Source organism: Mesoplodon bidens, assembly GCF_964165515.1.
Source record: "Mesoplodon bidens genome assembly, chromosome: 2".
Lineage (NCBI taxonomy): Eukaryota > Metazoa > Chordata > Mammalia > Artiodactyla > Ziphiidae > Mesoplodon > Mesoplodon bidens.
In genome coordinates this window covers 64,191,715-64,215,483 of record NC_138177.1, presented here as the reverse complement: position 1 = coordinate 64,215,483, position 23,769 = coordinate 64,191,715, and the positions used below count along the sequence as shown (strand labels likewise).

Below are 23,769 nucleotides of genomic sequence, written 5' to 3'. Positions count from 1 at the left end.
AACCCAGGGAGTTCCAGACAGTGAGGCAACAAGAACTAGCCATATGTGTATTCATTGAACAGATAGTTATTGAGTGTGTACTCCATGCCAGGCACCTCAGAGCACTGGGGACACAGCAGTGAAGAGTCAACACTGCCACCTTCATGCAACTTACATTCAAATGGGGCACCCAGGTCATAAATCAGTTAATTAAGTCCAAAAATATGTCAGATGGTAGAAAATAAAACAAGGAAAGGGGATAAAGAGGGTCTTGAGGAGAGAGAAGTTGCAATTTTCAATGGAGTGGTCAGAAAAGCCCCTCAGAGAGTTCTGGTCCATCCACTGCTGCAGCCACGTGAATGAATGAGAACTCCAAATGTCCCCTTGTTGCTGTTCATTCTTTTGGAAGTAACATCTGATTGGCAAAGATGAAGGCATGTGCTCACCCCCTTATCTCCTCTGAAATGAGGGATAGGAAGAATTGCCTTTCAACTTGTATATTTTGATAAGCATTACCTACAAAGAACATACAGAAAATGAGGGATTTTCCCAAAAGAGATGAGGGTTTGGGCTCTAGAAAACCCAAATAACCACAGGAGTGGATGCAACCAATAAGAGAGTCAAAGGAGAGACTCATCAAAGAGAAGAGTGAGAAGAAAAAATAAAGGATAGCTCTTTGGAGAATTTTGAATATGTCTGAAGATGCAGGTTGATAAAGAGGAACTAGTAAAGGAGAGCAGAAAGAAAAGAATCTGGATAGAGCAATGTTTGAGAATCCAAGGATAGAGAGAGCTTATGAGGTCAATGGTGACTTTATGAAGAGGCTTGGAAGAAGACCTTGTAAATGGAGGAAGAACCAATGGTGAGTGAAGTAGGGACAGAGTAACCTCTGAGCCAAAGTGTTCTACATCATAATTCATGTTGTTATAAAGGAACTTGCAAAATATATTATCCTGTGTCAAAAGGAATGTAGGACTTCTGTCCTCATTTCATTTGAACTTCACAATAACCTTGTGAGACAGGTCTTATCCTCACTGTGAGATGGAGGAAAATGATATCTAATATTCAGTGTTGGAGATTATAAATCTTTTCCTGGAGTGCATCTTGTTAAGAGATATCAAAAGACTTTAAAATGTATGTATTCTCTGACCCAGAAATTCCTCTTTAAGGGAATTTAGCCAAAAGAAATCAGAGCACGCATACAGATTTATCTACAAGGTAATACGTTGCTTGTAATAGTAAAAAATTGAAAACAAGCTAGTTCCAACAAGAGGGGATTGGTATGTACATGCTGTGAAATCATGTGCAATCAGTACCAAATAATGCTGCAGAATAAACTGTTCAAGAAAGAAAAAGGGAAATGGTTTATAATTTATGAAATGGAAAAAGCAGACAACAAAAAGTATACACAGTATGATTCCATTTTTGCTTCTTGTGGATTTTCCCCCATATTTTCCAAAATATCTGCAATAAACAAATATTACTTTTATAATGAGATTTTTTTAAAGTAAGGTCCTGGGTGGTTAAGTACTTGTCTGTGTCAAACAGGGATAACTGGGAAAGGAGGGGCCAGAATTATGCTCTTGACTCTTCAATCATTCCTTCTACCACATCAGGCCACTTCTTCTTATATAGAACAGTCAGTAAGTGTCTTACTTCTGACCTGTTGCTATAACAAAAATGCCATAGGATGGGTTACTTAAACAGCAAACATTTATTTCTCCAAATTCTGGAGCCTGGGAAGGCAAAGATCTAGGTGCTGGCAAATTCAGTGTCTGATGAAAGCCTACTTCGTGGTTCATAAATGGCTGTCTTGCCTGTGTCCTCACACAACAGAAAGGCCAAGGGAGCTCTCTGGGGTCCCTTTTATAGGGACACTAATCCCATTGATGAAGGCTCTACCCTCATGAACTAATACCTGGCAAAGGCCCAAGCCATGAATACCATGGCAGAGGGGATTAGGTTTCAACATATGAAATGAGGTTTGCGTGGGGAGGGGTGGGGGGAGGTGGACAAAGACTACAAGAGAGACCACTGTCAGTCTATAGAAGCAAGGGGGTAAAAATGTCCCTCAATAATGTAAAAATGCTTTCCTACTTTTTCTACTTGCAGTGTTCAGTGAAGACCAGTCCTTTACAATCAACATGCCAGAAACCCTAACATGTAAGGCCTTCTTGTACTGAAAAAGTTAAAAGAGTGAGAATGGTTGGAAGTTGTTTAAACAACAATAGTAAAGATTTTATGAGACTTCAAAATACTTCCGGGTGTGTGGATATGACAAATCAATAAAAAGGAACCAACACCCAGCCTAGAGCCTTGTAAGATATAGATTCCAGCCTTTCTACACCTCAACCTGGAAGCACAGGCTCTCGCAGAGAGGGGAAATACTCCCACATAAGAGACACTAGAGGTGGCCCAGATGTGGCAATCCCTAGTAGGATGTGGGGTATCCAGAGGAAAGGGGTGACGGGCGCACTTAAGGCACGTGAAAACTGGAAAGTTTGGTGCCTTCTGAAGTCGGCGGTTCCAAGGCTGAGTTTCCAGCACTTAGAAGCAAGCGCTACTCCTTCCAGATCAACCCTGCCTGCAGGCCTCACTCAAGACCTCATCGGACTTGAACTAGAGGGCCTAACTGGGGCTTGTATTCGCTATCGAAGATCTGTGGATCCCCGAGGCGGTGCGGTCTAGTTCCCGAAGAGCTGGACCCCGGCGAGCGGGCGGCGTGGGCGAGGATGGGTGCGGCCACCACACCGGCAGGGCTCGCTTCCGGATCTTCGCAAAACTAACAACATTTGTTAGGGAAATAGGCAGACTCTAACATCCCTAAATCCCTTCACTTGGCGACTGTAGCAATCTGAGACACTGAGCGCCTCGCACACCCTAGACGCAGCCAGAACGGACCCATCACAGCCTTGCAGCCTGGCTCTGGTGACCTGCCCCTTGCCCGCACGCGCCCTGCAAACCCGTGTCCCCGCCCTCACCCCAGAGCCCCTAGAAGCAAGCTACGGTGGCTCTGCTGGGGATAAATTATTACCGTGCTACCGTGCTGCAAACTCAATCCGAGAAGTATGAACTGGCTGGGACAGTTTAGGAAGGCGGCCACGAGGGCATTTGCAGAAAGGAACAGATAAATGCATTTGGGAGTAGGAGGGGTAAATCTGTGGACCACGGTGAGGAAGAAGAAAATGCAGTCTCTGCCTCAATACCAGCGGCCCAGAAGAGGTACTCAGAGCGCTCTCTCTGACACCCAGAGCCCCGCCTTCAGGGCGTGGCCTCGCGCAGCCCCGGGAGGGGGCGGGGACTACTCCGGGCCGCGCCCCACTGCAGGAGGCCAAGGGTGCCGCACCTACACTTCCGCTGCGCACTGCGTTCTGCACTAGCCGAGCGAAGGTGATTCAGGTGAGTACCCGCACCTGCGGGCAGCGAGGAGCGTGGGCCTCGGAGGCATTTCAGCTCCTGCGCTGGGCACCGCCCGTATCTCGGCCATCCCAAGCTGAATAGGGACTCGCTCTCTCTCCCTTCTTGTCTGTAGGTTTCTTTCTATCTTCCCATCCCCTTTGCCCTCCATCCTCCCCATGATGTAGTGGGTTTGGAGCTTCTAAGCTGGGCCGGCCACGCTATCTAAAACTCAGGGAGATTCTCAAGGTCAACCCTTCCTCCGTTACTTCCTTTTCCCTCCTCCGCTCCCTGGGCTGTGCGGACGCCGGACTCCTTCTTTCTGCCTCCCAGAGCCCACCTGACCTTGCCAACTGCATCTCTGGTGAAGAGGAGGGGCGGGCAGGGCACTGCAGGGGCAGCTGGCAGTGCAGGCCTGATCGGTAACACAGGTTTTTAAAGTGGCCTGCGAGCGCTGCGCCAGCTGCGGATGTGCATGTGTTGCTAGGGACCTTCCGGGAGGGCCTCCCAGGGAATTGTGTTTGTTTTCCTCCGGTTTCATAGAAACGTATGTTTCGTCGTATGTTTGAATTGGAACCTACGAGTGGGTCATTTCCTACCTCTGCCTTAGAGCAGGAGAGAAGGCAGAGTCTTCGTTGAGGTTGATTTCAGAGAATTTCCCTCATCTGGTGTTGCTGCAGGGAGCGCTAGGGCCACAGCGGTGGGGCAGCTGTGGGGCGGTGGAAGGGGCTGGAGACTGGTTGGTAAGTCATTCTCCGAAGTTCTGGCTTCTGCTATCACTTTCCTTGGGAGTCACGAGTTTACCGCTACACTGTAGCTTAGAGGACAAGTGAGTGTGGGAAGGGAGGTAAAAGGAAAGCAGAGACAGGAGGAAAAGAGCTAAGGGCTTGCGGCTTTAATCCGCTAACTGGAGAAAGGGAGATCTGGAGGAAAGGACACTTACTGCTCTGCAGATATATGGCTCTTGGCAGGTGCTGTAGACCTGGGCGTGGTCATGTGGAATTGCCGCAGATTTTCGATTCCTCTGTCGGTGGAAGCAAGGGCATCTCTTGGGAGATCTGTAGATCGCTGGGAGCCTACAGTTTCTGGGAAGCACCCAAGGTTATTGGCCAAATTACAGACTGTGTTTAGGTCAACAAATTCAGTGATGAGAGCATAGTATCTGAGACAGGGGATCAAGAACGTTTATTCTCACGGGAGTTAAATTTAACAGTTAAATAAGTTTACATCTAAAACCCAAACAAATACTTTCAGCCGGGGAAGACGTTCTGTAAAGCTTCACCCCTGACAATGTTACAGAAATAGAAAACTTTGTCAAGTGATTCCCCCCGCAAATGATGTTACTACATATAAAACAGAGGTACTGTGTAGAGGTACTGTGCCCAGTCACAGAAACTGCACTGCAGGGCCTCCTTAGACTAAGGAACAAAACTGGAGAAGGGCAGTCTTCCTCCTTATTTAGACTTAATCCTGCCAGTTTAGAGTTCTGCAGAGATGCAATCCATGAAGGGGAACCTCCTAACCTGGAGGATAGCAAAGAGACTGAACCTATGTGGAGAAATCTGGAATGAAGTGGATGACAAATCAATGTGTCAAAGAGTAATTTAGTGCCTACTGCACAGCTAGCAATATTTAAATATATTCTTCCCTATATTTCTATTTAAATATTCTGAATCTGTATTCAGAACACCTTTGCCAACCACAATTGACCATGAACCATTTAGCATTTTTTAAAGCAATATGTGTTTAAAAGAATATACTGCTATGGTTTTTACAACTGGTTTCATTAATACTACTTATGAGTATACCATCCTCCTGAAAAAGAAGAATTCAGCAGTTACCAGGTAGGTTACTGCTATGTAAAATAGAATTTTTGCGTTTCCCTCGCTGTCTCTTACAGTGTCTATGTGCCTATCTTCCTATGGGGAAGTTGTACTACCTTCCAAATACATTTGCAAATACCTTTAAGGAGTTCAGCATTTAGAATCATCCGTCCCCTGTTACGCTATGAGTTCCTTCTAGAGTCGACCCATTTATTAACTGGAACTTGTGTTCTAATATTTTGGTGACTTAGTTCACTCTTTTTTATTTAATAGTGTTATTTTATTTCTCCAGCCTAAGAAATGTGAATGACTGTGACACAACTTCATTCTAAGTACAGACAGGCCTGAGGAGTTAGACCCCTGTTTCAGGCAGGAGCCTGCAGCCTATGCAGTTCCTTCATTCAGAATGGCTGGTAGCCTGGTGGGGACTTGTTCAGCAGCTGCTAAGAATTCACTGCATACAGTCCACCCACATTTCTTGTGATGGAAAATCCAAATGGTGTCCATGTGACTCATTAGAGATTTTTTTTTTCCTCTTCAGGAAGTCAGGGCTTAGTTTCACTCTGCCCCTCAGTTCCTATATAATGCCAGTTAAGCGACAGGTTGTATGGAAATAGTGATGTAAAAATGAAGTGCCAATTTTTGTGTTGCTTTGCCCTTTGCAAACCTGAATGCCTGAAAGTTTGGAGGATTTTTTTTCCCTGTAATCTCTCCTCCTGTCATACTGCAGTGCTGACACTCATTAAAAAGAAAAAAAAAATGTTCCTTTTTGGACCTTTTCCAAGTTTTTTTCTTCTTCCAATTAGAAAGTTCTCAGGCTTTAATCAGTCACAGGCTTGGAGTTAATTATTAGCTTTCTGTTCTCGTTAATATATTTTATGCTCAGGAGAGGGTCCGGAGAGGTAGAAAAGTTTCAAAAGAGGTCAAGTGTGGTCAAACTTGCTCCCCAACCTCATTGAGGGACAAATACAGCCAAGGGTTGAGAGCATAACTGTGGAGCCAGACTGCCTGGCTGTGTGTGAATCCAGGCTTTCTCTGTTACAGCTGTGTGTCCCTGGGCAGATTACTTAACCTCTCTGATGTTCAGTTTCTTCATCTGTAAAATGGAGCGATAATATATCATAGAGATGCTGTGAGGGTTTAAATGAGTTAATATTGATGAACTACTTAGAACAGTGTTTGACACATATTAAGTAATATATGTGCTAATAATAAGTGTTATTAATAATCATTGATTTCTCCTACCACTCTTCCTCTAGGTTATATCACTACCCTTCAGCCAACACTGGTCTCCTTTTCATCCTTATACAAGTAAACCCCTTTCCTGTCTCCGTGCCTGTGTACTTGCTTTTTTCTCTACATGTGTGCTCACTCTCACATCACTGTTACATCCTTCAGAGCCCTTAGCTCAATCTGTTACCTTCCTGTTTCATGATCCTCGTAAGTTGTCTCCCTCCATTTGACTCTGTATTCTGGAAGGTCAGGACCTTCTTTCTCAGTCTTGTTCACCATTGTAGCCCTGCACTGCACGTGGTACCCAGCATTCAGTAGGGGATAAATCAGGAAAGGAATCATTCTAAGGCACTACTGAGGAAGGTGGTAGATGTGGACTTAAAGTGAGCATTCCATTTAGGTGAAACGCTTTATCCTGCATTGACTTTGTCAGATCAGCTCCCTTGAATGAATTGTTACAAGATTTTTATTTTCTTCTGCATCCCGTAACTTCTCCCCATTCTCTTCCCTGTCCTCTGAGATTGGTGCCTTCAGACTATGGGAAATGTCCTGCAGCCTGTCCCTGGGATCACACCTCCCTGGAGGCTGGGCTCCAGATGGTCCAACGTGGCTCAGGGCTTTTAGGTCAGCACATCAAGGAACTCTCGCCCAGAGGGCCTTTTGGGTCAAGAGTCTGTTTGGGAAAGTTTGTCATCCTACAAACAGGGGAACCTAGGATTTGTTCTGTCTTACAATCTACTATTCTTAGATTCCTGAAGAGCTGAATTACCAGTTTTTCCCAGGGGAGATTCAGTTAAGCATATGTGTCTAGTGCCTTTTCGCACAGAAGTCAGACTCCAGAGAAGAAAAGAGCAGGTAATTTGCTTATTTGGCCTTAACAAAGTTTATTTGTGTCAGTGCAGGCTCATCCCACATAACCAGGAAATATTCACTTGCACTTGAGCATCAAGCTGGTCCTTCCCTCCCACCTCCCGCTCTCAGCCAGTGCAGTAATGTAGGCGTCCTCAGCACTGACAGTTCACGAGAGTGTTGGAATTAAAATGACATGTGGAACTTGAATATTTTATATTCCAAGCTGTGGCTACTTAACTATAAAATTGAATATATTTGAATTTATAGGACATTTATCTCTTAAGAAGACAGATCTTCCATCCCCCTAACTTGTAGTGTGCTTCCACTTTCCAAGTGTTCTGTCAGCAACACTGATGAGGAATTAAAGAATATGAGAAACCGGGAAAGACCCACTTTATTACCTGCCTCTGCTGTTTGCCTCACTTGAGTTAATATTCAAGGCTGGACAAATAATGGCCTGCCTATTCAACTAACTTTTCATTTTTAGCCCTTGGAGTGATATTTACTGAATATGCAAAACAATTGTGGGGAATAGTTATTTTTCTTCACATGGTTATTATTCCTTCTCTTAACTGTCCATGTACTCTTTTTTGTAAATAAATTTTTTATTTTATTTATTTATTTTTGGCTGCATTGGGTCTTCGTTGCTGCACGCAGGCTTTCTCTAGTTGCGGCGAGAGGGGGGCTTCTGTTCGTTGTGGTGCGCGGTCTTCTTGTTGCGGTGGCTTCTCTCGTTGCGGAGCACAGGATCCAGGCATGCGGGCCTCGGTAGTTGTGGCTCGTGGGCTCTAGAGCGCAGGCTCAGTAGTTGTGGCGCACGGGCTTAATTGCCCTGCAGCATGTGGGATCTTCCCGGACCAGGGCTCAAACCCATGTCCCCTGCATTGGCAGGTGGATTCTTAACCACTGCGCCACCAGGGTAGCCCCCATGCACTCTTTTTAAAATCTCACTGCCATTTGAAACTTTGACACTCAAACAGATTTTATCATCTGTGTACTGTAGAAGTGACCAGACTGGCATTCTGAAAATGTAGGATGAACCCAAAGAAATTCTGTGACTCTCCTTTTTTTCTCTCCCATCATGGAAACAGGGAATTACTTTTGTGCTGCTTGCCTCTAGGATCTCAAGTTTCTCTATTTAGCTTTATATGGGCTCAGCTGCCTTGCCTAGAAATAACTTTGAGGACTATTCCTTTGGAGGCAGAAACGAGGCTGGACAGCTACCTCATTAAAAGAGTACGGGCTGAGAAGACCCCTAGCACAACCTCAGAGTTTTTGGAACAGCCTCCCAGTGTTGGGGACTCATGGAGGTCCATTTGATGTGATCAGATGAAGCCCTTTAAGTTACCATCCTTGTATTATTCTCATGAAAATGCCATGTAAAATAAAGGACCTGGGCTTCCCTGGTGGCAAAGTGGTTAAGAATCCTCCTGCCAATGCAGGGGACACGGGTTCAAGCCCTGTATGGGAAGATCCCACGTGCCCCGGAGCCACTAAGCCCATGCGCCACAACTACTGAAACTGCGCTCTAGAGCCCGCGAGCCACAACTAGTGAGCCCACGTGGCACAACTACTGAAGCCTGCACACCTAGAGCCCGTGTTCTGCAACAGGAGAAGCCACCGCAGTGAGAAGCCTGCGCACCTCAAGAAAGAGTAGCCCCCACTCACCGCAACTAGCGAAAGCCTCAAACAGCAATGAAGACCCAATGCAGTCAAAAATAACTAATTAAAATAAATAAATTTAAAATATATATATATATATATATATATGGAAGATTGGATTAATAATACAGGCAGCCAAATAAGGATTTTAATGAAACATTGGGGAATGGCTCCAAGTCAGTCTGTAAGTGCTTTAGCATTGTTCCATTCCTGATGCATTAAAAAAAAAAGACTGCTGAGAAATTGAAGTACAGTTGGAGGGGAGCAATCTTGCAAATGGAAGTAAGGGTTACCATTGTCCACACTGGTTTTTATTTGTTTGAGGGCAAAGAGAGAGGTGAAAGTTGAAATCCTCTCTCCCTTAAGACATTTGACTGATTTTCATTTAGGAGAAGATAAGTTGTTGTAACTTCATGGCTCAGAAGTCGTAAATTATTTGAGGCCAGTGCCCAAATGATAAAGCCTGCCTTTTGCTCCATTTGTGCAGTGTTGATTGTGCCCTGGGGAATTTCTATTGGCAGCTAAGATGGAGTGGAGTAAATAAGTGAAGGAGAGCTTTACCCCAGGAGTACTCCGTTGAATGTAGTTCAGGAAGTTCTCTGAGTAACCCTTTTGTAACTGAAGGAACCCCTGCCCCAGTGAGATAAGGCAAGTGGTGGCAGAAGCAGGAATTGGAGGAAAGGTTGAGCAAAGCATAAGCGCTGGAGTAGTTATGCTTCCAGGTGAATCTGTCAATCACATTCCTATAGGAGAGTACCTTAGCCAAATATCATAATGAAACTCCATGTTGCTAACTCAGGCACTGGAATAGAGCATATCTTCTATGGAATAGAGCATATCTTCTAGGGGTGAGACCAACACTGCCTCATTCGAAGTCCAAGCTTGATCACTCCTAAAGTAAGACTTTACAGTGGTGCCTTGTAGCTTTTTAAAAATCCACTGGGGGGCTTCCCTGGTGGCGCAGTGGTTGAGAGTCCGCCTGCCGATGCAGGGGACACGGGTTCGTGCCCCGGTCCAGGAAGATCCCACATGCCGCGGAGTGGCCGGGCCCATGAGCCATGGCCGCTGAGCCTGTGCTCCGCAACGGGAGAGGCCACAACAGTGAGAGGGCAGCGTACCGCAAAACAAACAAACAAACAAAAAAACATTCCCAAAAGGATCTCTACTATTAAATAAGTGACATGAATTTTCTAAATAAAGAGAAAAACTAATTCCTTTTAAACCTTCAACTTAATTTTCTCTCAGCTGAACTATTTTGACTCAAGACTGCCAGGAAACAGTTAACTAGGCGCATACACCTCTGTAGTTACTAATAAGTGAAGAGAGAACAGAAACACTTCTGTCCTATCTCTGTCTTTCCCCAACCCTTTTAGTTTCATTTTTGTGGAGGGGGGGTGGGGGGGTTTGTACACAGTTTCCGATCGTTGGTATGAAGGAAAAATCCGGAATTGGGTATTTGTTTACTTATTTGCCTGCTTCCCCCAGTAAAACATGAGCTTCCTGAGGGCAGGGACCAAAGTCTGGCTTGTTCACCTCATCCCCAGCACGGGCCCACTGAGTAGCCCATAGTAGGCACTCAATAAACTTGAACAAGTAAATGAACGGATGCTCAGCCCCATGCGAGGATAAGCATGTCTGGCTACAGGGAGGGTTTGCATGCCTGCAGTTTGCTGAGTTCCATAGTCTGTACTAGAAGCCTGCTTCGTTCTGAATACTCCTGCCCTTCAGATAATATATTATAACATGGCTGGCTATTAAGAGTTCAAAAAGGAGGGGAATATATGTAGTTCTAAGCTTTGTTTGCTATTTTAAAATGATAATTCTAAATTATAAATTCTTAAATGTATCTCATCACCATGTATTCGAACATCTGCTTTTATCACTGAATCAGGGCAAAGACAGTTAACAGAACATTAGCACACATAGTATAACCTGATATATAACATTTATTGAGTACTTACTATGTGACAGGCATCCTGATGGTTGTTTAGAGACAGTGTCCCCATTTAATCTTTACAACAACTATATGGTGTGGGGTAGGTGCCATGATAATCTCCAGTTAACAAGTGAGGAAACCAAGGACGCTTGAAAGACATTGAGTAATTTTCCCGAGGACACACAGCTAAGAATATGAGATCCAGGTTCTAAACCCAGACAATGTGATTCCCAAACTGCCCCCTTACCTGCAAGGCTGTCTCTATACTGCACATAGTGGATAAGTGACAGGATTCAAGCTAAAACTCAGGTCCGATTCTTTGGTTCCTTTGTAACATACTGTCTATTCCTCCTGTCTCCTCGATTACTAATTATTGTCAGGCCATTTTTTTACATAACTTTTTGGTATATAGTTGCCCATTTTGCACATTATAGAAAGGTACAAAGGAAAATCTAAGTTCAGCCATCTGGAAATAGCTATGCTTATGATTTTGATATTTTCTTCTTTATTTTTTTCTATTATTGAGAAAACTAGATATACTCTTTTTGTTTTCTTTTTTAACTTAATATGCTGTATATTAAGTCTGTTTCACCATCTTTAATGTTTCACCATTTTTTTTTTTTTTTTTTTTTTTCTTTTTGCGGTATGTGGGCCTCTCACTGCTGTGGCCTCTCCCGTTGCGGAGCACAGGCTCCGGACGCGCAGGCCCAGCGGCCATGGCTCACGGGCCCAGCCGCTCCGCGGCATGTGGGATCCTCCCAGACCGGGGCACGAACCCGCGTCCCCTGCATCGGCAGGCGGACTCTCAACCACTGCGCCACCAGGGAGGCCCTGTTTCACCATTTTTAATGGTTATATACTATTCTGTTTTACAGATATATTATTTATTTAATTAGTCCTCTTTGTTTGGACATCTATACCATTTCTGTTTTTGCTGTTATAAATAGTGCTGAAGTGAATGTCTTTGAACCAAATCTGTTTGCCTTCCTGATTATTACCCCAGGATAGATTCCCAGTAGAATTAATGAGCAAAAGGTTATGAACAATGTAAAGCATATTGCCTGCCGCCAGGCTGTCCTGCAGGTGGCTCTGTTTTACACTTCTCCCAGCAGCGTGTAATACTACCAAGTAAGTAAATAAAATTTTATTTGTACAAATCATAAATTTTAATCTTTACAGCTGGTGTGCAACTAACCTCTGAAACTGCGTGATAATTCACAAGTGCTATTACACAACCAAGTGAGTTACAAAGTAATCTATACCAGTCATGAAAGTTCAGCTCCAAAAGGACCATTGGACTGCATTCTGTGTGTCTATCACCATGTAGAAGGCAAAGTCTAGGGCAGAGTTCCCACCCCCAAGAACCTTATCTTGTTGGGTGGATATACGGGTTGCCAGTGACACAGAGCAGGTATGTAATCAACAAACTATAGTGTGCAGTCCGAATGCGTGCTCATGTCAGAAAGAGGTTGTGTTGCACATATCAGCTTCTCAAGCCTGTGCCCTGGGAGCTATCGGCTAGCTGCGGACTGGCCCAACCTCGGGCGTGGCTGGAGCTGCCTGGAACGTGGCTGCTGTGAGCCGAGGTGCCTCCCCTTTCGCCAGTGTACGCACCCGCACCAACGACGGGGTGGGAGCGTGCATCTCTTTGCCCTGGATTCCTCGGAAAATAAGGATTCAGCAAATGATGAAGGTTTTTTTGAACCCTAAGTGAATTAAACTGATTCTTTCCTTAAAGGACAAGACTTAAGCGTTTTGCAGTCCCTATTGGATTTATGTTTTCAGCAGCTGTAGCGACAGAGCTTTTCTCTGTGTTCTGATCTCCTCTTTCTCCAGGAATTCATACATCCAATTGATTCCATTGTTTCAGTGGATGCTTTGAGGGGGGAAAAAGGAAACTGACATGGGTTCGGCACACACTTTATGCCAGGCACTGTGCAGAGTGGAGGAGGCATTCTGAAAGCTACCTGGACTTACAACTTGCTTCATTTATTCCACAGCTTTCTATAAGCACACACTCTGTGCTTGGCACGGGGGATGCTGGACACACATGGTCCCTCCCTCACGGGAGCTTAGTATCTGATGCAATTGGCTGCTCTCTCTGTTCTAGCCCTGATCACGCCAGCTGGGAAGTGCTGGCTACAATGGCCTGTGAAGCAGGGCTCCTCACGTGGTGAAAGTGCAAGGAGGTGTGGGGAGGGCGGGGGGGTGGGGTGGTGCTGAACAGGCTTGGCTCCGGCACCTATGCAGGTGTGTCCAGGGCTCCTGCAGGGAGAGCCTTGGGGGAGGGCTGCCTCTCTCCTCCTGCCCCTAGTACGCTCACTGTTTCCTGACTGATTACACTGTCCTTTGCACACTACCCACTTTAGCATTGGACTCTGGGTTTCCCTTACTGTAAATTCTCTGTCCTTCAAAGGTCTTGTTCCTGGCTCTGCTTGCCCTCACCTAGATTCTTTTCCCCTCAGTACCTATCACCATAGCAAAATGTGAAGAGAGTCACTTTCACTAGGGCGTGACTGCCTAAGAGTGTAACATCCCAGGTTGCATTTATACTTTAGAAGAGGAGGTCAGTAGTAAACATTAATTTCTAATTGAAGGTTTTTGAGCTGTTGCCTTTCTGAGTGCTCATTGCCTGCAACAGAAACATCTACTCAAAAGATACTTCTCTGTCCTGCCACCTAGCTTCTCCTACCCAAATCCTTACAGGCCAGAAAAACAGAGGCCAGTGACCGAGCCACCGAATTCTAATGTTTTGCCTGGGCTAGCTGGAGTATTTGGGGAAGAATTCTAAAACCTGCTCTGGTCTTAGCTCTGCTCTCATCTCTCTACCTGAGCCTCCATTTCCTTTTCTGTAAAATGGAGCTTATGGGATTTGAGGGGAGATGAAAAATGAGCTGAAAAGTCTGCACCAACACAAGGTGACCCCAGGCTGCAAGAGAGTCTAGCCTCCTGTCTAAAGTTGAGGTCTGAACAGACTTTCAACTTGCACACTTTGACCTAAACCAGATATGCTTAATTGTATCGTGCTTAAACAGGCGGCTTTTGACAAAGTTAGAGACAGCTCCGTTTTCAGTGGCCTGTTTGGCCCAGATGGGTTGAACTCCAGGGATATCAGGGAGTCATGTTTATTTATTTTCAAAGAGGTGTTCAGTATTTGCCCCATATTTTTGTTTTAATAACTACTACCAAAGCTTCCTCCCCAAGCTGATTTTCTAAACTCTGGAAAGGACTAATTCTAAAAGAGAATGAGGGCAGGGAAGCTTGGAAGGCAGCCAAAGACTCCTTGCTCTCTGCAGCCACACAACATGGCCCAGGAGAGGTTGACCTGGAGGTGATTCCCATGTTGAGTCATGGGGACGGCCCTTTCCAGTGTGTATGTCCCCTGTCCCGGAGGAGGGGATGCTGGGTGCCCCTCCACGAGCAGCTCCAGGTAAAGAAAGAATATAGCAGGGGAAACTAACGGGAATTCTTGTGAAACATGGCTGGGGATGGGCAGAATTTAGGATTTTGGTTCCAAATGTTATTTTGCAGACCTAAGGGAAGCTTACTTTTAAAGAACTGACCTGTTTGCTGGCCCCAAATTCCACACTGAGAAAGATTCTGTGATCCCAATGTCAGTTCAGCTCTAAATCGTCAAGTGGGATTGAAAGGGGACATTGGAACTGAATTGGAACCTAAATTTGAATCCCAACTCGGATACTTTCTCTTTTAGACCTTGGGAAAATTACTTAACCTCTGGGTGCTCTTTGGAAAATAGGGATATTAGCATCTTGTTGGGTTGTTTGTGAGGATGACTAAAACATTTTGCAGCAGGGTAACCTTCCCAGGCTTTAAGGAGAGATTTCAGCCAAACGGTTTTCAGGGGTGGAAATTTGTTTTTCTTTGGCCATGCCATGTGGCATGCGGGATCTTAGTTCCCTGACCAGGGATCGAACCTGTGTCCCCTGCAGTGGGATCGTGGAGTCCTAACTACTGGACCACCAGGGAATTCCCAGGGATGGAAATTTTAAACTGAAGACAGAATACACACAGGAGCTGTTGGCCTGTGGCAGCCATGCACGTGATGGGACAGCAGCTAAGGATCTCTGGAAGCGCTGTCGCTATTTCTCTGTGTCCCGCCATGCTCTGACCCTGCAGACATCTGGTGATCAATGCTCAGAGAGACTGGAGGGCAGCACTAACTTACTCTGAATTTATTAGGGCTTCTTCCCACCCAGCAGGTTTTCCTCTCCTTGATCCCCGGTCTGCTTCTTTCCTTCTTTCTTCTTTCCTCCTGGAGTAGGACAAGAGCTAAAAGAGCTGAAATTGCTGAACACTGAAAAATGCTGAGATGAGCTTTTTCTCCAAACATTTCATATGAAATTTTTCAAACATGCAGAAAAGTTGGAAGAATTGTATAATGAACATCCATATAGCTACCACCCAGGTTCTAGCATTAATATTTTGCTATATTAGCTTGCATCATCATTTTTTGTTTTGTTTTGTTTTTTGCGGTACGCGGGCCTCTCACTGCTGTGGCCTCTCCCGTTGCGGAGCACAGGCTCCGGACGTGCAGGCTCAGCGGCCATGGCTCACGGGCCAAGCCGCTCCACAGCATGTGGGATCTTCCCAGACCGGGGCACGAACCCGTGTCCCCTGCATCGGCAGGCGGACTCTCAACCACTGCGCCACCAGGGAAGCCCCCATCATTTTTTGATGCGTTTAAAAATAAGCTTCATTGCAGGCACTAGAACACATCATGGGTTAGTTTTGAAGTGTTAATTTGATGAAGAATCTGGGTTCTCCCAAGAGCTGCCCAGAGCCTTGCTCTGCTTTCAAAGAACTAGAACTGATCCCTTCCCTACCAGTGTGATATTTCTGCTGCTGTACCAGCACATGCCTCAGGATCCAAGGGAGGCCCTAGGGTTCCTGCCCTGAGTGTCCCCGATGCCAACAGACATACAAGCAAAAAACTTGGAATCACTGTGTACTTACTGACTATATCCTGTTTCTCTCTTTCTCTTTCTCTCTTTCTCTTTCTCTGTCTCTCGCTCTCTCTCTCTGTCTCTCTGTAACTTAGTATATCTTTTAACATTTTGCCTTGCTAAATATTTTCTTTAATTGTGGTTTTTAGTGGCCAGACCATCCAATAGCAATGACTACTGCAGTGGTTTAGATAAATCTCATACATGCAATGTTGATCAAAAGAACTCGGGCACAAAAGAGAATATACAATGTGATCGTGAACTTTTCTGTGTGTATATTGCAGAATTGAATCATTTTTTAATTCTGTTGGGTGGTGTACAGTAATATCAGTATACAGTAATATCTCTATCTCTTAGAACCACCAGATCACTCACACCTCTTTTTGATCTGTAGGGATACGTTTGCTGGTAACAAAGCATCCCACTCTTGAGGCCTCCTGCAGCTTGGAGCCCACAGTGCCAGGCGGCGCCCTAATGTGTTCTTTCTCCCACAGAGTCAGGATGGCCGTCCTTTCTAAGGAATATGGTTTCGTGATTCTAACTGGTGCTGCCAGCTTCATAATGGTAACTCATCTAGCCATCAACGTTTCCAAGGCCCGCAAGAAGTACAAAGTGGAGGTGAGTGGGAACACAGCAGTGCCTCCGTGGGTTCATCGGGGCAAGAACTTGTTTTCAGTTGTGGAGGAAAAGGTGCGGTGCTAGTGGTCAGCGGTGGCAGTTTCAGGCCTGTTCCTATTGGAAGTTCTGCCCCTGTCTGGCAGGAGGAAGGCAAGAAATATGGGGCCCTTCTGGAGAGTCATTTCCATCCTGTTTTACTTTTGTCTCTTCTGTAGAAAGACCAGGTGTGCTTTTGGCTGGAGCTCTTTGCTTGGAAGACAGTTATTTTCTAAAGGGGGTTAAATAGGAAATTCCCAGACTGTCCAGTGGTTAGGACTCTGCGTTTTCACTGCCAAGGGCCCAGGTTCGATCCCTGTTTAGGGAACAAAGCTGTACGGCGAGGCCAAAAAAAAAAAAAAAAAAACGGGGGGTGGAGTGGGTTAAATAGCAGTTGTTTCCTGGTGTGCCACTTTAAAATGATGTCTTCTGGTGATTTTCCTGTTTCCCAAGTAGAAAAGAAGCACGTAGTGCTGAGTTAGCCTGTGTTTGGACATCAGACATAGGAAGGAGTTCTACTGAATGCTTCCTTTAGCTCTAGCTGATCTAGAAGGGATAATTACTGAAGCTGTCCCTGGTGAGCAATTTTAAATGTCTAGTTCTTTTGAGCAATTTATAATTAGAGCTCCTTTTAAAGTTTTCATGCCTAATTTATTATTTTGATGGACACATTAAAACTCTCACACACTCAGTTTCTGTTCCCCCATTAAGGGGAACCTTAAAAGGATGTGGTATTTGCTGACTCTTGGGAAGGAGCTGTTTCCCAATGGCATCCCTGTAATGCATCCCAAAGCCACCAGTGATGGCATAACGTCAACAAAAACCCTGAATTTGGCACAAGCTGCCTCTATCCCTTGAATGGCACAGGCACATATTCTTGTCACTGGATATTAATAGACACAGATTGAATCTGCCTCTGAGAATGAGACCTCTGTCACCACATGCATATAAGCAGAAATTGAATGATCATCTTACCAAGGTTATGGCAGAAGCTGCTTTGGGATACATTATCTTTAAGGTTGATTTTAACTCTCAACACTGAATGCTACGCTTGACCATTTGATCACACACACTTTGTTTTAACAGTATCCTACAATGTATAGCACTGACCCTGAAAACGGACACCTCTTCAACTGCATTCAGCGGGCCCACCAGAACACGTGAGTGCTGGCCCTGCCCGGCCCCCAAGACATCTGCCGAGTGGGTGTTTTCTGTACAACACCTCAACCCTTGGTACTCTGTTTGCTGAGTAATAGCAATGATGATGATCATGAATACTCATTAAAAGTATCATTAAAAATGTATAAGTGAACAGATTAAATATTAAGCAAAATTAAGAGTTGTTAGGATGGTGGGATTCTAGATAACCTTTTCTTTTTTCCTTCCATTTCTTTTATTTTTAATTGAAGTAAAATTGATTTACAATGTTGTTAATTTCTGCTGTACAGCCAAATGATTCAGTTATAAATATATATACTTTTTTGATATTCTTTTCCATTATGGTTTATTACAGGATATTGAATATAGTTCCCTGTGCTGTACAGTAGGACCTTGTTGTTTATCCATTCTATATATAATAGCTTACATCTGCTAACCCCAAACTCCCACTTCATCCCTCCCCCAATGCCCTTTTCAAACATGAATTTAATGCTGCATTACTCTTCTGCAGTATTTGCAGCAAGTTCACTCTAAACTGATACTGAATCTCTCAGCCTAGGGGGTGAGAGGCTTTGAGCTCTGCAAGGAAATCTACTCTAATTCGCCTCATCAGTTGGTTAGATTTGAGGTCTTTGACTCACTGTGTTCTGAGTTACCTCTAATCTAATCCCAAGCAGAGCAAAAGAAGGTGGATCTTAGTGGTCAGGCCTTTCGCCTCTGGTCAATGTTTATTTTTATTCTCAAGTTTCTAACTTGGCAAGTAAGAATGTAAAGCGTTCTTAGTTTTATGTAGACATACTTATATAGAGCACTTTAAAGGAAAAAAAACCCTTTTTTTTCTATCTATTCCAGGTTGGAAGTGTACCCTCCCTTCTTATTTTTTCTAGCTGTCGGAGGTGTTTACCACCCAGTAAGTTTTTCCGGGGAGGGGGTTCATCTAATTAGATTGAATAGATTTAATTCACTGAGCCATTCAGGAGGGAAGAGGAAATGAAAATTTAATGAGCATCTTCAATGTCTAGGCACCATGTATTTAAAAGAATTTCAGTTACTTCTTACAAAGTTCCTTAAAGTAGGTAGCATTTTTCCCGTTTTTAACAGATAAGGAGAAACCTCTTGGATACTATGTAACTTTCTCAAGATCACATAGGTACAGAGTAGATGAATCAGAATTTGAACCCAGGTCTCTCTGATCCTAGGAGGTTCATGTCCATTGAGTTTTCCTTTGCCACATTATTCATGCAACGAACATTTCCTGAACACCTGAAGTTACTGCAGTGAACAAAACAGGCAAAGACTCCTGGTTTTGTGGAGCTGACTCTTAGCTGGGGTCGCAGACAAAAAGCAATTCAAGGACATCGTGTAGAATGTTAGAAGGTGATGCGCCCCACAGAGGAAGCAAAAGCAGGGATGGTGGAAAGGGAGTGCCTGGGGAGGGGCGGGGGGACAGTGCTGAGGGGGGCACTCAGGAGGAGCGCCTTGCTGCGAAGGTGACACTTAAGCAGTAGGTGAGGGAGCAAGTGCTGCAGATATCTCCAGACACCTCCAGGCAGGAGTCGAGCAAGGGCGAGGCCCTGGGGCAGGAGCCTGCCAGGTCTGTGTGGTGCACAGTGAGCAGGGCGGCTTCAGTGGTGAGCAGGAGGTGAGGGCTGGAGGTGAGGGTGGACCTTGGGGCCTTGTGGGCCGCTATGGCCTTTGTGAGCCTTAGGTTTGGTGTGCACTACACCTTGTCTAAATAAAGCAAGTTTATGTGAGCCTGATTAGTTGCCATTGGGGTCTTGCCTTACACAGCAAGTGTTTCCTTTTCAGGGCCCAGATTTCCCCTCCACTGAGTTCAGTCCAGAGTGCTGGCACCTCACATTTCTGGTTCTGAGACTTTCATAAGCCTCTGGTCTGTACCTGAGTGGCCTTGTGCTTTCTTTGTCAGCTGCCAGAATGGCACATCTATAGTTCATGACCTCAGAGTCTTGTATTTTTTTCAAAGAAAATTCTGCTCCTCTCTTAGAGAAGATATTTCTTTCTTGTGCCTCTCAAGAGCCCCAATCCTAGCAAGTAACTAGGCTAGCTGGTCTAAACAGACTAGCTGGTCTCTCTAGGCGTCACCTGATGTCCACCCCAGCCCCGTTCCTGTCCCACTCCCCTAGATCCCATTCCTTGCGCTTAGTTCTTGGAAATACTCTAAGACTACTCTGAAGACAAGCACCTGATATTGTTCCTGGATTGACGGTAATTATGCGACTTTAAAGAGAGAACTGGCAGAAACTACAGAGCTTCTAGATAGTGACTTGTGTGCCTGGGGGTTTCATTTATAGTTGTTTCATGCTCCTACTGATACTTAAGTTCCCTAAAATCATCAAAACAAACAAATAAAAATCCTAAAGTAGGAATCTCACCCCCACTGATGCCACTGCTAAATTGAAAAGACAGTTGGGGACGGTGACGCACAGTGACTCACGTCCTCACACACCCTCTCTCTTCCTCTCCCCTGTCTCCTTTAGACCAAATGGGTTGGTCACCCCAGCAGGGTATCCAAATGGAAGGATTTCCCATCTTGCATGAGTTTTCACTCTCTCTTCCCAAGGGTGTTGGGAATGGGGAGACTTTCCCCTCCAAGACCACATGTTCTGGGATTCACAACATGACACACTCCCCTGACTTTTTCTAGTGGAGCCCCATGCCTATGCGTGGGCCACAGCACAGCCCCTTAGAGCCCTCCCAGGGGGCACCTGGCTGAGATGAAGCAGCACACAGCTGTGGAGTGCGCAGTCCATCTCCTGTCCACAGCGCTCCTCCCCTAGTCCTGCCTTTCAGTCCGTTTCCTCTCCTGGCTTACTCTGTGACCCCCAGGCCTGCCTCTCCTTCCCCTGCGCTCTAGCATACTGAGTCCCCTGGGGCAGGCTGGGAGATTCCTCCCATCCCACCTACCTAGGAGAAGGCCAGCAATCACCTCCCAGGTCTCTGAGCAGTTCATAGAAGGATCACAGCGCTTTGATTTTCCTGACTGAAACAACTTCATTCTACCCTAACTTTGGTAGGGAGTATTTTACTATATCCACGAAACTGTTAACTTTTTGTCAAGACATTGTGTAATCAATCTTAGATGTTAATAAAATTCTGCCTGTTTCTTTCATGCAATAACTAACGGAGCCCTTTTATCTTAGCGTGTAGTTTCTGGCTTGGGCTTGGCCTGGATTGTTGGACGAGTTCTTTATGCTTATGGCTATTACACAGGAGGTAAGGACATATTGACATCTGTCAAGGAAACAAATTTAAAATCTCATACTACTATATTTTCCTGTTTAGCAGGGCTTTAAGAAAAGGGAAAGTAACTTGATATTTAGGTGAAAGATCTGTTATCTTCTTTCTATTAACCTTTGAATAGTAACAAAGCGCATTCTGCATTTTCAATGTGTCGATTGCTGTTCTAAGAACTTTGCATATGCTATTTAGCCTTACGACAATTCTATGACATAGATAATATTATTTTATAGATGAGGAAACCGAGGCTGAGAAAGATTAAGACTCTAGGTCACAGAGCTACTAAGGGTAAACTAGAAAGCCAGGATTCAAACCCAGGCAGTCTGAGCCCAGATCCCCTGCTCCTAATCAGGTGTGCCTGAGAGAGAAGGGGGAAGAGATTCTTCTGGCTGTACTTACCTCTTGGAAGAGGGAAAACCCCATAAGATCCTGGAGCAAAGGTGCTCTAATTATTATCCCATAATGTGTTTTAAAGTTCAATACTGTTGTGGCACACGACTTTGCATGCAGTATCTGACATACTGACAGCTTAGGCTGAAGAGCTGGTTGACCTCCTAAGACTAGATGGTCTAATGTACAGCTCCAAGTGCCTTGACAGAATGGCTGGTGGATGTTGACATCATCATCATTGTGAAGCACCCCCAGTAACTTCTGCTCTTTCCTCTTTTTTAGAACCTAAAAAGCGGAAACGGGGAGCCCTGAGCTTCATCGCCCTCATTGGCCTGATGGGCACCACTGTGTGCTCTGCTTTCCAGCATCTTGGTTGGGTTAGAACTGGCTTGAGCAGTGGGTGCAAAAGCTGCCATTAAAGAGTTATAGGGTGTTTTGAAACTCTCATTCATTTTGAGTGACTTTTATTTTCAGTGACTTCTTTTCCCCCTAAATAAAAACTTACCTGGCGTCAGCCTCATACCTAACCCTGACTCTATCACGTCTTTCTTTTTGAGTCTTTATCTAAAATACAAGTAGCCTGTTCCTAGTAGGTGAGAGAGGGGCCACGGGTATTAAGCACCCCTTCTCACCCTGCCAGAGGATGTTTACTTCATGTGTGAGCTGGAAAAAGGTCTAATTGTGGAAATATGTTCACAGTCAGGCCACAGCAGTGAAAAACTGGGGCTCGAAGAAAGTCCTTTAGTGCTAGTTATGATATAAGATTGTCTTATCACTTGCTAATACATAGGATAACAATAGGATTTTTTAAAAATCTCTATTGAAGATTGCTTCTAATGCTTAAAAACTGAACTGATAGACTAAATTTAAGGTTATGAAACTTAATGGAGATGAATCTAATTTCCTGCATTTGGATGCAAAGATCTGATTGCATAGGTACAAATGGGGAAGGACACCCTTAGCAACAAAATATGGAAGCCTTAAAAGGTTTTAGCTGACTTGGAGAACAATGCCAGTTGGCACAATGAGATGGCTGTTCCAGAAATGAATGTGGCCCTAAACTACTTGACAGTAATAGTGTCTAGATCTGTGCTTTCCAATACAGCCACTAGCCACATAGACCTATTTACATTTAAATTTATGCTATACTATATAAATAAAACAAACAAAAATATCAGCTCTTTAGTTGCTCTAACTACATTTCAAGTGTTCAGTAGCCTCTGAGGATTAGATAGGATTTGAACCCAGGCCTAACTCTCAAATTCATGCCTTTTCCATTGTACCCCACTACCACTGCGAGGAGCGAAAACATTTAAGGATAGAATGCCCTGGTTGGCAATTGAAGATGGTCAGCTTTGGCTAGATGACTGCCTGGAGTCCTCAGGGAATTGGATGAGAAAGCTGGACTAGATCAGTGTTGGTTCATGCGAAATTTTCACCAGTGGAGAGCAAAATAAGAAAAATGAGGACTGTCTTTATAAAGCTTTAACTTGTATTCTTTTTTACATTAAAATGTCCCTTGATGAAATGATGGTGGTGATGAATAGTACGGTTTTTTTGTTCCTGACTTAAAAAGATAATATAATTAAAAATTTGTAATAAGCTAGGGTTGTGGTTTGGGTTGTTTTTTTATTTTGATTTTTGCCTTTTTGGTTTTTGTTTGATAAGAAATGCACCTAAAGAGATTGGAGAACTTGTTAAGGTTTCTTTTCTCATGAGACTATAGGAGGCATCAGCAAAGCAGGGCAGGGGAGACATGGAGACAAAGTTGGGTTTTGACCTTTGTTTGAAGTCTTAACAGAGTATGCTTTTCAAAGTAATATGATCCATCTTTGTCATTTTGCTATTATAGAGTGGGCTCAAAGGAAGTTTTATAAGGAACCCAACACATGAAAGGGTGCTGTGGTTGAAGTGGGGAACCCAGAGCTCTGCCTTTTCATTTCCCTGTTTCCTCCACCAACACACTTCCAGGGCACCCAAGGGCTGGGCAGAATCCAGTTTGTATCAATGCCCTAGAGAATAACCCTGCCTGGCAAGCTAGTTTGTATTAAATTCCCTGGTCTCGTGGAGAAAAAAAAAAAAAGGGCATAAGTACTGCTTCCACTCACTGCTGTTTCAGAGTGTACATTCCAAAGAGTCAGTTTATTCCTATGGAAAAACACATTCTGAGTTCTGTTATAGGTGGAAATTAGACAACCGTACCAGTCTACCGTTGCTCCATACTGAACCTCAAGTATCCACCCCCTGCAGGTAGCTATATGCCCTTGAGTTTATTAGCCTCCCTAAGCCTCCATTTGCTCAGCTGTAGGTTGAGGATAATGATAATACTTACTGTATAAGGTTTTTTTTTTAATTGAAGTATAGTTGATTTACAATGTTGTGTTAGTTTCTGGTATACAGCAAAGTAATTCAGTTTCATATATATATAGATTCTTTTCAGATTCTTTTCCATTATGGTTTATTA

General features: G+C 44.4%; 1 protein-coding gene across 1 annotated transcript; it reads left to right on the top strand.

Annotated features, from left to right (window-relative positions):
- The first annotated feature begins 3,251 nt into the window (after window positions 1-3,251).
- MGST3 (microsomal glutathione S-transferase 3) lies at window positions 3,252-21,832 on the top strand. Its single transcript, XM_081226484.1, has 6 exons — window positions 3,252-3,378; window positions 16,340-16,463; window positions 17,586-17,659; window positions 18,510-18,567; window positions 20,819-20,891; window positions 21,588-21,832. The coding sequence occupies exons 2-6, from the start codon at window positions 16,347-16,349 to the stop codon at window positions 21,722-21,724; spliced, it is 459 nt and encodes a 152-aa protein (XP_081082610.1). The 5' UTR covers window positions 3,252-3,378; window positions 16,340-16,346; the 3' UTR covers window positions 21,725-21,832.
- Window positions 21,833-23,769: the final 1,937 nt, after the last annotated feature.